The sequence below is a fragment of the Physella acuta genome, unplaced genomic scaffold (assembly GCF_028476545.2).
Source record: "Physella acuta isolate Inbredline_101_S28 unplaced genomic scaffold, ASM2847654v3 ptg000475l, whole genome shotgun sequence".
Taxonomy (NCBI): domain Eukaryota; kingdom Metazoa; phylum Mollusca; class Gastropoda; family Physidae; genus Physella; species Physella acuta.
Window position 1 is genome coordinate 233,314 of NW_026731994.1, and position 12,759 is coordinate 246,072.

At 35.9% G+C, this 12,759-nt stretch overlaps 1 protein-coding gene across 1 annotated transcript; it reads left to right on the forward strand.

Annotated features, from left to right (window-relative positions):
- The first annotated feature begins 898 nt into the window (after nucleotides 1-898).
- Nucleotides 899-12,503, forward strand: LOC131943983 (uncharacterized). The gene is made up of 7 exons (XM_059304408.1): nucleotides 899-1,095; nucleotides 1,720-1,788; nucleotides 2,714-2,767; nucleotides 3,667-3,754; nucleotides 6,091-6,230; nucleotides 11,350-11,385; nucleotides 11,946-12,503. Exons 1-7 carry the CDS (start codon nucleotides 999-1,001, stop codon nucleotides 11,948-11,950), a joined length of 489 nt encoding a protein of 162 aa, XP_059160391.1. The 5' UTR covers nucleotides 899-998; the 3' UTR covers nucleotides 11,951-12,503.
- The last annotated feature ends 256 nt before the right edge of the window (nucleotides 12,504-12,759 follow it).

Genomic DNA, 12,759 nt, shown 5'->3' on the forward strand with positions numbered 1-12,759 from the left:
CTTTATTTTCCCAAACGTGAGTCAGGTGCCCATCAGTGCTAAGTGGGCTAAAGGGCAGCCTACTTACTCTTTCGGTGGATCCGAACTTGAGCCTTTCCTGTTAGCAGCTGTGTGCTCTACTATCTGACCATGCCATAACATGGGGATAAAATTTTGGTTCCTATTTTATTTTTGTATATATTCAACGTGCAACATTAAATTTTACGAAAAGATTAGTGAGCTAAGATTAAGATTACAAAATGGTTCAATAGAAAAGATTGGGGCGGCGTGGTAGAGCTTTTGACTGCTAGACCGAAGGTCTCGAGTTCGGATGAAGGTTCGGACTTGTGAATGTAGGACGTCCCGGAGTCCACCCAGCTCTGATGGGTACCTGATTTGCGTTGGGGAAATTAAAAGCGGCTCGGCATAGTGCTGACCACATTAGCACTTCATATGCCGAGGTCAAGAAATGGATTAACTCTACTTCAACTTCCCAATGGATATCTTTCTCTAATTTACTTAAATAGAGAAGATTAAGTTGCCTTAAAATCTTGATATTTGAAAAGAACATTTTTAAGTGACATGTTTTTTACTAATTAATATGTGCTAATTATTTTATATTTTAAATACATTGTAATTGTGTTTAACTTGTGAGTTATATTACACAACTTATGTTTAGTATCACTTTTTGCCTAAACCTCGATGCAGCTGCCATTGTCAATCTGTTATTTATAACACATTCTTACAACGTGTCTAATCTTACACATTTTGTGTTTCTTCCTATGCAGATAGAATCATCAACTAGATCTACACCACACAACGCTAACACACCCTCCATCATCTGCTGTAGCACAACAACGAGGCTATACTAAAAAAAAACTCATCTACAAAAATTACACGGATCCGGCAAACTAAATGAGCTAAATTCAAAAACTCTAAAACAGAACTGTTTAGTAATCTAGAGGAAAAAAATCATTAAAATAATTTAATAATCTCAACGAAATCAACACCTTTTCAACATGAACAACGTATCATCGCTGATGTTTTCAACATTGCTGGTGGTCCTGTTGACGGTGACGTCACATGTTGAATGCAGACCACGTGACCATATGGCAGGTGAGATAATAAACAGATATAATCCTGATTGTTTGGATAAATTTTGATTGCATTACATGAGGAATCATTTTTTTTTTAAATGTCCGGGTATTTAAAAAAATTGAATCGTTTTAAATTCAGGAGCTTAAACCCTCCCTCCCCCCTTCCAACACACACACACAAACACACCTCTAATCACCCTCCAATTATATATACGTATGTATGTAGGCCTATATTTGATACTATCGTAGGTTTTTTAAACTGACGTATCCCCGATTATAAAAATATAAGCGAATGAGTCCTAGAGCGTTATAAATAGCTCTAGAACTCTTGAAAAAGTCTAATGTTGAACAAAATCCATCTACATCTTTTATTTTAACGGAAATGTCAGATTTAACAGTTTTCTTTTAACTGTACAACATTTTTCATCATGAAAAACAAAAAAAGAACAACTGTTAATCATATAGGCCTAATGCATAATGGAAAACACGAAAAAAGATAGGCTTAGATCTACTTGTTAAACTTTTATTCTAGAATATAGCCACTCTTTATTACAATTCACTTTACTTTACTAAGTTCTCTATTTTATACTGTTGCGAAGGAAATAGTGTATTCTAACTCTCAAAACTAACCGTTTCTCTACAGATCGTACCAACAAACCAATGAAATCAAATACTGAGTTAATAACGGAGGAAACAAACACTGAAGATGATGGTAAGATATATATGATTTTTTTAACTTGTTTTAAAAATAAATGTTAAAGTTTGAAAAATCCTAATGGTTAGATATAAACATGAAAGTCCCGAGTTCGGATCCCGAAGAGATGCCTGGAAGAAATTCTGATCGACGGCGTACACCGGCGTGGGAAAATGATCTTAGATAAAGATCATTAGTGACAGAAATTATAAGGGACAAAAAAATCCGTTATCTACTGGACTGTTTCACGAAGGGAGATAACTCTATACATTAAGTACGCTGACCTTCTCAACTTTAAATTGCCCTTGGTAATATCTTTGAGTGCTTTAAGTTCTTAGTTTATGTTTTCATTCAGCAAAGTATTCGCGGCAATTTTTTTTCTTCAATTTTATTTTTGAATAATAAATGACGGCCCAAATGTATAAATCACCCCCACCCCCACCCCTACAATTCTCAATACACTTCCCTCGGCAACGCGTGTATAGTTATATCAACAACCAAAGCAAATGTAATCTTCTCACATCAACTAACTTAACTAAAAAAAACAACTAACTTAACTTCTTAAGTTTACTTAATATCGCAAACAAGCTGAAATTTTATCACTTGGCTTAAAGAGATTGGCATTTCTAGTGTGTATCTGAATGCGATGATAGATTTAATCATTGACACAACCTAATCCGCAATTAGACTGATTAGCAATAGCTTATAATGTGCAAATTGTTTAAATATAAAGAAACTTGTATAGTTACATGTATGGGTGTAGGTATGGTCTATATTGAGTTTCAACCACTAGTTTAAAAATTCAATTTTTATTGAATGATTGTTTGTTTTTTGCAGGGGGGGGTGCAAAAAACAGCGATTTGTTAATATGATTACTTTGATTTAGTAACATTGTCAATTAATATGTAACAAATCAAGTGAATTTCTCTCTTCTCTCTCGCAGAAAACAAAACCAGTGAGGTACAAGAAACCTTTTCATTTATCTTCGATAGACAACGTAAGTTTTTATTGTATTAAATCAGTGATGTTGATCGTTATTTACATGCATTGCGCTTTTTCGACGGCGTGGTAGAACGATCGTTTGCTAACCCAAAAGTCTCGAGTTCGGGTCCCTGGGTGGAGTCGTAGAACGTCCCTGAGTCCACCCAGCTCCGATGGGTACCTGGATTACGTTAGGGAAAGTAAAGGCGGCTGGGCATAACGCTGACCACACTATCCCTTCAAATACCGAGGTCACAGAAACAGGTAAACTCTACTTCACCTGCGCCGTGGACCCACAGTTCCGAAAATGAACTTTACTTATTGTGCTACTTCCACTTCGTTTGTTTTTTTAAACCGAAAGAAGACGTTTCATTGGGTTATTCGTTTTTAACTATTTTAACTGTTTTGTTAAACAACACAGTCAAGACTGGTCAAGACTAAACATTTCTTTTGTTGGATTGAGTGTTGTGAATAGAGGAGTGAGCAATTCGTTTTAAAGATATACTAAATGTTTAAACCCCGGTATAAAGTCATGGAATTCAAAGCCAAATAAGGAATTATGTTATGTATTCTGTATAATTTTTTGGCGTTTCTTTTAAGCAGTGTTTTTTTTCCAGATCTTTTTTCTCCAATGAGGGGGGGGGGGGGGGTGGGCATTGATATTTTCGATGGGACGGACTAAATCTTCCGGGGGGGGGGGGGGGGGGGAAGGACTGATAATTCCATTTCGTTCGGGGGGAGGGGGGGTGTAGACTAGTGTGTTGCTAGTCCACGAAGAGGTGCCTGAAAAAAGTCTGCTTTTAAGCAAGGAGAAACAAGTATATTAGGTTTGATTGTAAAAATTAAAATAAATATAAAAGTTTTTGTTCTATTTATTTTTATTGTAATAAATTGCTACGATGTGTATTTAAACAGCCCAGCCAGTGAAAAACTCATCAGACCCTCAATCCCAGATGTTTATTTTTAACGCATGCGTCATGGCTTGCACGCACAATTCAACCAGGTGAGTTGATCCACATGAGTACACACACACGAAAGCACACACACACACACCAAAATTAAAGTATACGCGCGTATTTACATTGCTGGTTATTATTCCAATGTAACAAACTTAAACCTATGACTTAACCAGAGGCGTAGAGAGGGGGGGGGGTGGGAATGCTGACCGCACCGGGTGACACCATTTAGGGGGTGACACCAAGGCAAAAAATAGCAAAATATATAGAGAAAAACTTGGGGGGGTGCAAATCGAAAATTTGAAAGTTTGTCCCCGGGAAGGGTCGCTACGCCTCTGGGGGGGGGGGGAGGGGTGACACCATTAAGTGCCGCACCGGGTGACACCCGACCTCGCTACGCCACTGGATTTAACTTATAAAAGTAATAGCCTACAAATGTCAATCTAGAGCTATTTAATTCTAATATGCTTACACTTACACTTTGTCAACACACTAATCTTCTTCGTTCTCAATTTTTAGTATTGAAAGGGATCGAGCCTTATCTAGCTGAGAGTTCGAACTCGAGACTTCGTCGAATTTTTAACGACATGAGCTTTGCCGACTCAACCATACATCTAACACAATTAAGGATACGTGTCAACTGGTTATGAGCCATTCATTGACTCTGATTTCAGCCTTCTTTGCATTTTGGATTTGCTTCCATAGCCTTTGTCCAACCAAGAACAAACTACCGGGCAGCAGTTGGCTGTCCCCAGCTAACGAGCCTCAGACTGCCCTAGGGTTCGAACTCGAGACTTTTTCGCTTTAGCAACCATGAGCTTTACCTACTCGACCACACCGTCCCCTGTCAAAACACTCTTTAGTTATATATTTTGAGCAATCATCAACGGTTGATTGATCAAACCACTTAACATATATATGTATATATATATATATATATATATATATATATATATATATATATATATATATATATATATATATATACATATATGTGTGTATGGGGAGTGGGTGTGTAATTATAGGTGTGTAATATATTTATGTAATTATCAAGCAAATTCATTGAAAATGTTCCCATATAACTAATACGAAAAGGCACTAATAAAACGTATTTTGAAATATAAAAAACTATACTTCTTTGTGGTTGTCATGGTAACGACGGCCATGTTAGATTTTTTTATCGTTTTCAAAATGCTATAGCTCAATAACACAAAATTTTGAAGCCTTAAATACAAGAAACTATTGCTACCCGCTAACCCGCGACGTAGCATTCGCCGCTATCTAGTTGTTTTATTTTCTACTTATCAATAATTCATAATATGTGAATTCGACACTACCCTACCCCCTTGCCTCCCACCCCCCCCCCCCCCCAGTGAAAGCAGCCGTTTACAGTCAACAATGAAAATATCAAGCAGAACTTATCTCCCTTTAGTTTCAAATCGTTTAAAAACTAAATTATCTGCCCCTAATAGCCGTCGCTTATTCGCACCGCCTCTACTCTTTTAAACATTCGGGTGAACCATAGCTCACCTGACAGGTGGGGATGAAGGTGGTGGCTAAGCTGCGTGGTGTCTCGTATGGTCCCCATGAAGAGAATTTTATAGATAGATATGACTAATCTTGCTTTTATTAACACGTTTTTATTAACTCAGCTTCGCGTGGATGTGTTTGTTGTTAAAATTGACATCGAAAATTAGCCCACTTCTGATTGCTCTATAGATCTGAAATTTGGCATGCAGGTTACTTTCGCCTAACAATTTCAGATGCAATCATAAAAACTAGCAATTAGAGACCGTAATTAGCTTAATTTAATTACGCCCAAAGGACCATAAAATTGAGGACATGATTTCTAAAGATACCGACAAGACTGGAGGCTTGTTGACACAGTTACTTCGGCCCCAATCGATGTGAGCACGCTGGCCGTGATCGTATAGTGGTTAGTACTTCGCGTTGTGGCCGCGACAACCCAGGTTCGAATCCTGGTCGCTCAAGATTTTTTTAGTCCGTGTATTTATAAACACTTAGTCAATTCATACTTAATCAAGTCATTAGATAAAGTAGAAAATAAACTATATAAAAAACTTTTTTAAAAACCACGTTTTTCATGTGTAGCAACGGACTAAAAAGGAGAAAATAAAATACTTAAAAAAAACTTTTTAAAAAACCACGTTTTTCTTGTGGACTAAAAAGTAGAAAATAACTATTTACATACATTTGATGACAAAAAACGTGGGTCGGGCAGATGGGTCGGGAAATTTGATGGTGAACGTACCCACGTTTTTTGTCATCAAATGTATGTAAATAGTTATTTTCTACTTTTTAGTCCACAAGAAAAACGTGGTTTTTTAAAAAGTTTTTTTTAAGTATTTTATTTTCCTTACAGCGTACAAGTTTTCCACTTCTGTCACCGCGAGTGTCTCTCAAACCCCTACAAGTATCCCATCAGTGAAGACAGCCAGTCGGATATTCAGGCGGACGTACAAGTAGACATTCAGGCAGAGAACTATACAGAACTTGATGAGGGTAAGAAGCATTGACGAATATCTTCTAAACCATAGCGTTTTAACATAAATGTGTATGAACTATACAAAAGTTAAACACTGTAACAGTGTACTAAATACCATATAGTATTTTTTTTCTAGTAAGGGTAATCAGGCGGAAATTTCCAGTTTGCCTACATATTGATTTTTATCTTTCTAACAATTATTAAAATTTACAAAGTACTAATAATAATCCGAACTATTATACACATTTTAGTTGGCGTTCACTTGGTGTGCAATTATTTTTTCTACGAGATTCTATTCTATTTTAAAAAGTTTAAGTAATTAAAAATGGATTAAAAATATTGTCTATATCCCGAGTTGCCATCCCCGTAGTGAACGAGCCGGCCCGCGGCATAACATACGCCGCTATTTAGTTGTTGTTTTTTCTACTTTTCAGTAATTCATTGTAATAGATTGAGATAATTGTGAGGTCAAGGGAACTCACTCTTCTGTATTAGTTATATTTATAATATTGTTATTGTGAGTGATGTCCCTTGTATATTGTACTTCCTTCCTCTCTGGTTATCAACATGTAGTTAGACCCAATAAACGTTTATATACAACCACATGCTTCTGTCGTCAATCCATCACATTTTGGCGACGAGGATAAAAATCTACTAGAAAGAGCACCTACTTACGCAAAAAAGAGGTTTGCTAGAGCATATTAGCTAAGTATTTCTAGAATAATGGCGCTGTATGGCCAAATAAAAGAATTTGATTCGAATGATGAAATCATTCAGGATTACCTAGATAGGTTAAGCTTTTACCTTGAAGCAAACGACGTGACGATAGAAGCCAAAAAGAGAGCTATTTTGTTAACAGTCATAGGGCCTCAACAATTTAGGCTACTAAAGGACTTATGCGCACCAGCTAGTCTAACTACCAAGAGCTTTAACGAGCTGAGCAAATTGCTAACAGACCACCATGCGCCTACCCCATCAAAGTTTCTATGTCGAGCTAGATTTGACAGTAGGACTCGTCAACCAAACGAGTCAATATCAGAATATGTTGCTGCTTTACGTCATTTAAGTGAATTTTGTGAATTCGGCGATACGCTGTCTGACAGACTATGTGAAAAGTTTGCGACAGGTGTAAACAGCCCTGATATTCAAAGAAAGTTGCTGCTCGAGTCAGATCTAACATTAGAAAAAGCAATACAACTTGCAACTTCATTCCAGCAGTCATCAGATGCGGCGAAATCTCTTACGCCTTTAGGGATCTATGCAGTAAACAGCAGGTTAGTCAATAAACATCAACCCCATCAGAGCATTCCAACTTATGCTAAACAGCCTGCACGTTCAAAGCCTAGATCTAAATCTAGTAATTATTATCAAAAATGTCATCGATGCAAAGGTCCCCATGCATCTCATCGGTGCAAGTTCAAGTTAGCAACTTGTTATAAGTGCGGTAAGCAAGGTCACATTGCCAAGGCCTGCTTTGCACAGTCTTCGTCTGTTGCTAAATCTAGCCAGTCAAGACAGTACCGCAACCAAAAGCAGCACTATGTTAACTCTCACCAAGACTACCTAACCCAACCAATGAACCACTCTACTTGTGAAAATGCTCAAACTGATTCGCAGCCGGATTTCAACCTGTTCTCTGTGAAATCAATAAGTCATGCTCCCATCAATGTACCAGTTAATATCAACGGTAAGAGCATCAGCTTCCAACTTGACACTGGAGCATCTCTAACAGTCATAACAAAGAAAGATTTTGACGCTGTCACAGGAGGATCAGTGCCTCTACAGCCATGTCACAAGTGTCTAACAACATACACTGGTGACAATGTTCCGGTAATAGGAGAGTGTATGGTTCATGTAAGTTATAATGGTCAAAGTGTTAAACTTCCTCTTCTTGTGGTTGAAGGAAATGGACCACCATTACTAGGTAGGAACGGTTAAGTGATCTTAAGTTAAATTGGGAGAGTATTTGTTCATTGAACAATGGAAAAGAATCTAGTCTTACTTCACTAGATAAAGTAATATCTGAAAATAAAAGTGTTTTTGGCAATTCAGGTTTACTAAATGATAGAACAGTGAAGTTAAGCATTAAAGACACAAATCCAAGATACTGCAAAGCTAGAGTTCCACCTTATGCAATGAGGAACAAAATTGAAAATGAGCTAAGTAGATTGGAATCTAATGGCATCATAAAGAAGGTAGACTATTCCGATTGGGCAACGCCCATTGTGCCAGTGTTAAAGAAGGATGGTTCTATAAGAATTTGTGGAGATTATAAAACTACACTGAATAAGCAAATAGAGCTAAATAGGTACCCTATACCTAACATTGAGGAAATTTCTTTGAATTTGGCAGGAGGAGACAAATTCACTGAATTAGACTTTAGTCATGCTTACACTCAACTAGAACTACATCCAGATTCAAAAGTCTATACGACAATAAACACACATAAAGGACTCTACCAATATGAAAGACTATGTTTTGGCATATCATCTAGCCCTGGAATTTTCCAAGCTGTCATGGACAGTATTTTTAAGGATATTCCAAATGTTTGTGTGTACTTTGACAATGTGTACATAACTGGTAAGAATGACACTGAACATCTTAAAACACTTAATAAAGTATTGAAAATAGTTGGTGAAAAAGGTTTAAAGATAAACAAAGATAAATGTCAATTCATGCTGACAGAAATTAGTTTTCTTGGTTATATATTGAGCAAGCAAGGTATCAGACCTCAACCTGAGAAAACAAAAGCCATTAAAGAAGCACCCAAACCTGAAAATACCCAACAACTAAGAGCTTTTTTGGGCTTGATAAATTACTATGCAAAGTTCATAGGGAATCTGTCTGGTAAACTATCACCACTGTACAAGCTGCTACAGAAAAATGCAACTTGGCACTGGGGTAAACAACAAGAAGCTGCTTTTAATACAGCAAAAGAGGCTTTGTCTGCTGACACCTTACTAACTCACTATGACCCAGGGAAAAGACTTATATTAACATGTGATGCTTCACCAGATGGTGTAGAAGCAGTCTTGTCCCACATGGATGAGAAGGGTGACAGACCCATTGCTTTTGCCAGTAGATCTTTGAACCAGGCTGAGAAAAATTATTCTCAGTTAGATAGGGAAGGCTTAGGCATCATTTTTGGTGTTAAGAAATTTCATAAGTTTCTGTTTGGTAGGAAGTTCACCATCTTTACAGATCATAAACCATTGCTAGGTTTATTTGGAGAAAACAAAACCCTACCTGAGCATGCCTCACCAAGAATTCAAAGATGGGCTATCACACTAACTGCATACAATTATGAATTGAAATACAAACCTGGATCTGAGAATAGTGCAGATAGTCTTAGTAGATTACCTTTAAAAAACCAAAGCCTGAGCTATGTACCAGAAGATGTATTTGTTCTCTTCACTATCATGGATAACTCCAATATAAATGTGAATGATATTAAAAGAGAAACACAAAAAGATGAGTGCTTAATAAAAGTATATGAGTACTGTAAGAATGGTTGGCCTGAAGAGTCAGTGAATGATGACTTAAGGCCATATAAAATAAGAAAAATGGAATTAAGTCTAAAAGATGGAGAAGATACAGTCCATTATCAGTCAGAGTTACCTAAACAAAGTATTTGTAACTTAATATATGATTATGGTGATATGGCAATTTCAAATACATTAGTAAGAAGGAATGTTATCATCAAACAACTTTGCTAACATCATTAGCACTTACAGAAACTAAAAGGGTAACATCAAAAGAAAAAAAAAAGATTTTTGCCATTTAATACACCCACTTCAAATACTGGATCACAGTTGCAAAGTGATATTGTCCAGGATATTACTTTTAAACAGTATTTTTGGTTACCAAAAAAGCACTATCAGATTACCTGAGAAAATTGATCAATCAAGAAAATCTATGTCAGTCAAGGATCTGAATAACAGCATAATACTTTCAGATGCCAATTCAAAAATAGTTCCATTAAATCATGACAAGACATCCATTGAAAGAGAATTTGGTGTTAATGATAATGTGTATCTGAGAATTTATGGGAGAAAGGAAAAATGGATACCAGGTCAAATTGTTCAATGTACAGGACCTGTGTCTTATAAAGTAACTTGTGCAGATAATAAGTCTGAATCTGTCAATCCCACCAAATCTGAACAGTTCACACCAACTCAGTTTGTTCCACAACCAAGTTCTGTTGATATGAGTGAACCAAGTTGTCTGGAGTCAGAAAATGTAAATTCTGGAGTTAATGATTTAAATCCTAGACCTCCTGAGATAGAGAATCCAGATGGTCAGAATCTTGAGTCACCAAATCAAAAGCTACTGAGAAGGTCAAACAGGACAATCAAAGTCCCAAATAAGTTAGACCTATGATTTTAAGGGTCAAAAGGACTTTGACATCATTGTTTTGTATCTTGATTATGTTGTAGCATATTGTGCATTGTTTGTAAGGATGTAATCTACCATAGTGTTCATGTTACAATATAATTGGTGATTTTAGGATACTATCAATTGTTCTATTGAGAGATGTGTTATTGTGTTCTAAGGGTAAAGGGATGTAATAGATTGAGATAATTGTGAGGTCAAGGGAACTCACTCTTCTGTATTAGTTATATTTATAATATTGTTATTGTGAGTGATGTCCCTTGTATATTGTACTTCCTTCCTCCTCTTTCCATCATTGCTGTAAATAAAGATTGTTAACAACCAACGCGGCTTCTCGTCAGTGATTACAATCTATCACATTCATAATTTGTGAATTCGACAGTACCAACGCTGATACTGAAAATATTTCTTTAAAACACTATAAGTAGCTCGTTAAGGACCATAACCCCCCCCCTTCCTCCCTTCCCCCCCCCCCCCCCCAACCCCCCAACGTTTAAAATCGTTTCAAACTAAATTATCTGCCCCTAATAGCCGTCACTAAACCCGACTCCACAAAGGTAAATATAGCGTGAACCACAGCTCACTAAGACCATGTAGGGGTGGGGATGGTAGGGAGCGCGTTTACAGCTTGTTTTCTAGCGTCTCCCAGAAGAGAATTATATATATAGATATTCCCGGTTTATTTAAAGTAATGTTTGTATTCATTCTTTTCTTTAGTAATGTTTTTATTCATTTTTTTTACAGCCCAGCACATAACCTCCCTTTTAAACGAAATACTTGGTAAGTTATTCTACTTTTTTTACGATACTAGATATCATAGATTAGTTTAACAACGGGTCAGTTGGTCATACAAAGCAGATTCATTTGTTTCTCCGAATGGAGAGAAAAGAGTGTATGAGTCAGGCACTGAGCTAGGTGGAATCAAGAGGGTCATAGGAACTTGAGCTTGTAATTTCTGGAATCGAACCCGTGACTTTTGCCGTCACGCCTTTTAAATACTAGTTACTAGTTAAATTACCCGTCTTTGAACATGACATAGAAATAAAACAAATTGTTATAGCTCAAATGCCACACCACATTATATATATATATATATATATATATATATATATATATATATATATATATATAAGTATATGTATATTAATATTTATAGTAAACCTAAAATTGTTTATTTTACATTAATTAACATTATATATATATATATATATATATATATATATATATATATATATATATATATATATATATATATATATATATATATATATATATATATATATATAATAAACCTAAAATTGTTTATTCTAAATTAATTAACAATATTATTTCCTTTGTAGGTTGAAAATCTAAATTCAAGAAAATAGACTTAAAGAAGGCATGCAAACTCAATAAAGAAAGGGAGACTACTTGAAGAAATGAAGTTAATATTGAAAACACTACGCGGGGTTGTTTCCCCTTTATCATGACCTGCTCGTCGGATTTTTCCGTGTGGTCAGGTTCACACAAATAAACCGGAAGTACATTATTGTGTCACCGCAGGTGAGGACCTTGCAAGTGTCTAACGGGAAGATTAGACACCTGGACATGACCGGCTGTTTTCAAAACGATCAGTGAGGATTAAATATCAAAGATTAGCGTAGGGGGAGTTAATTCACAGTGTATATAATAATTTTTCAAAAGGCTAAAAGGATTTTTTTTCAGCCGATTAGCCGTATCGACATGTTCTTATACTTAGTGCCTATCCTTAAGTGTATATAACTAATAGATAATAAGTGTTTACGTGTACGTCTGTGCTATTGTATTCCTATTATTTTTCTCTGCAGAAAATGTCTGTTAGTAAAATACGTGACTAGTGAATGTTAAATCTGTTGTCAAAATAAATTGTCTCTTTACTTTTTGCGTATTTTATTGTTTAATATTATTTTATTTTAATTAAACGGCCTGTTAAAAACTGTAGTTAATTAACCAACCGTTTATTTGAATGTTAGCGATTCAGAACTTCCACCACCAACTATACGTTAGTTTCAATAGCTGAGATGTTCCTTGAACTAATATGAAACTATTGCGTACATTTTTTATTTCGAATTTTAAAAAAGTCTGAAACATTAAACAGTTCTGGCAAACGATGCGAAATTAATCTGGCATCATTGT

Coding starts and splice junctions, on each gene's coding strand:
- LOC131943983 (XM_059304408.1), top strand. CDS start 999: ATGAACAACGTATCATCGCTGATGTTTTCAACATTGCTGGTGGTCCTG. Junction 1,096..1,719: donor ACCACGTGACCATATGGCAG/GTGAGATAATAA, acceptor GTTTCTCTACAG/ATCGTACCAACAAACCAATG. Junction 2,768..3,666: donor ATTTATCTTCGATAGACAAC/GTAAGTTTTTAT, acceptor GTATTTAAACAG/CCCAGCCAGTGAAAAACTCA.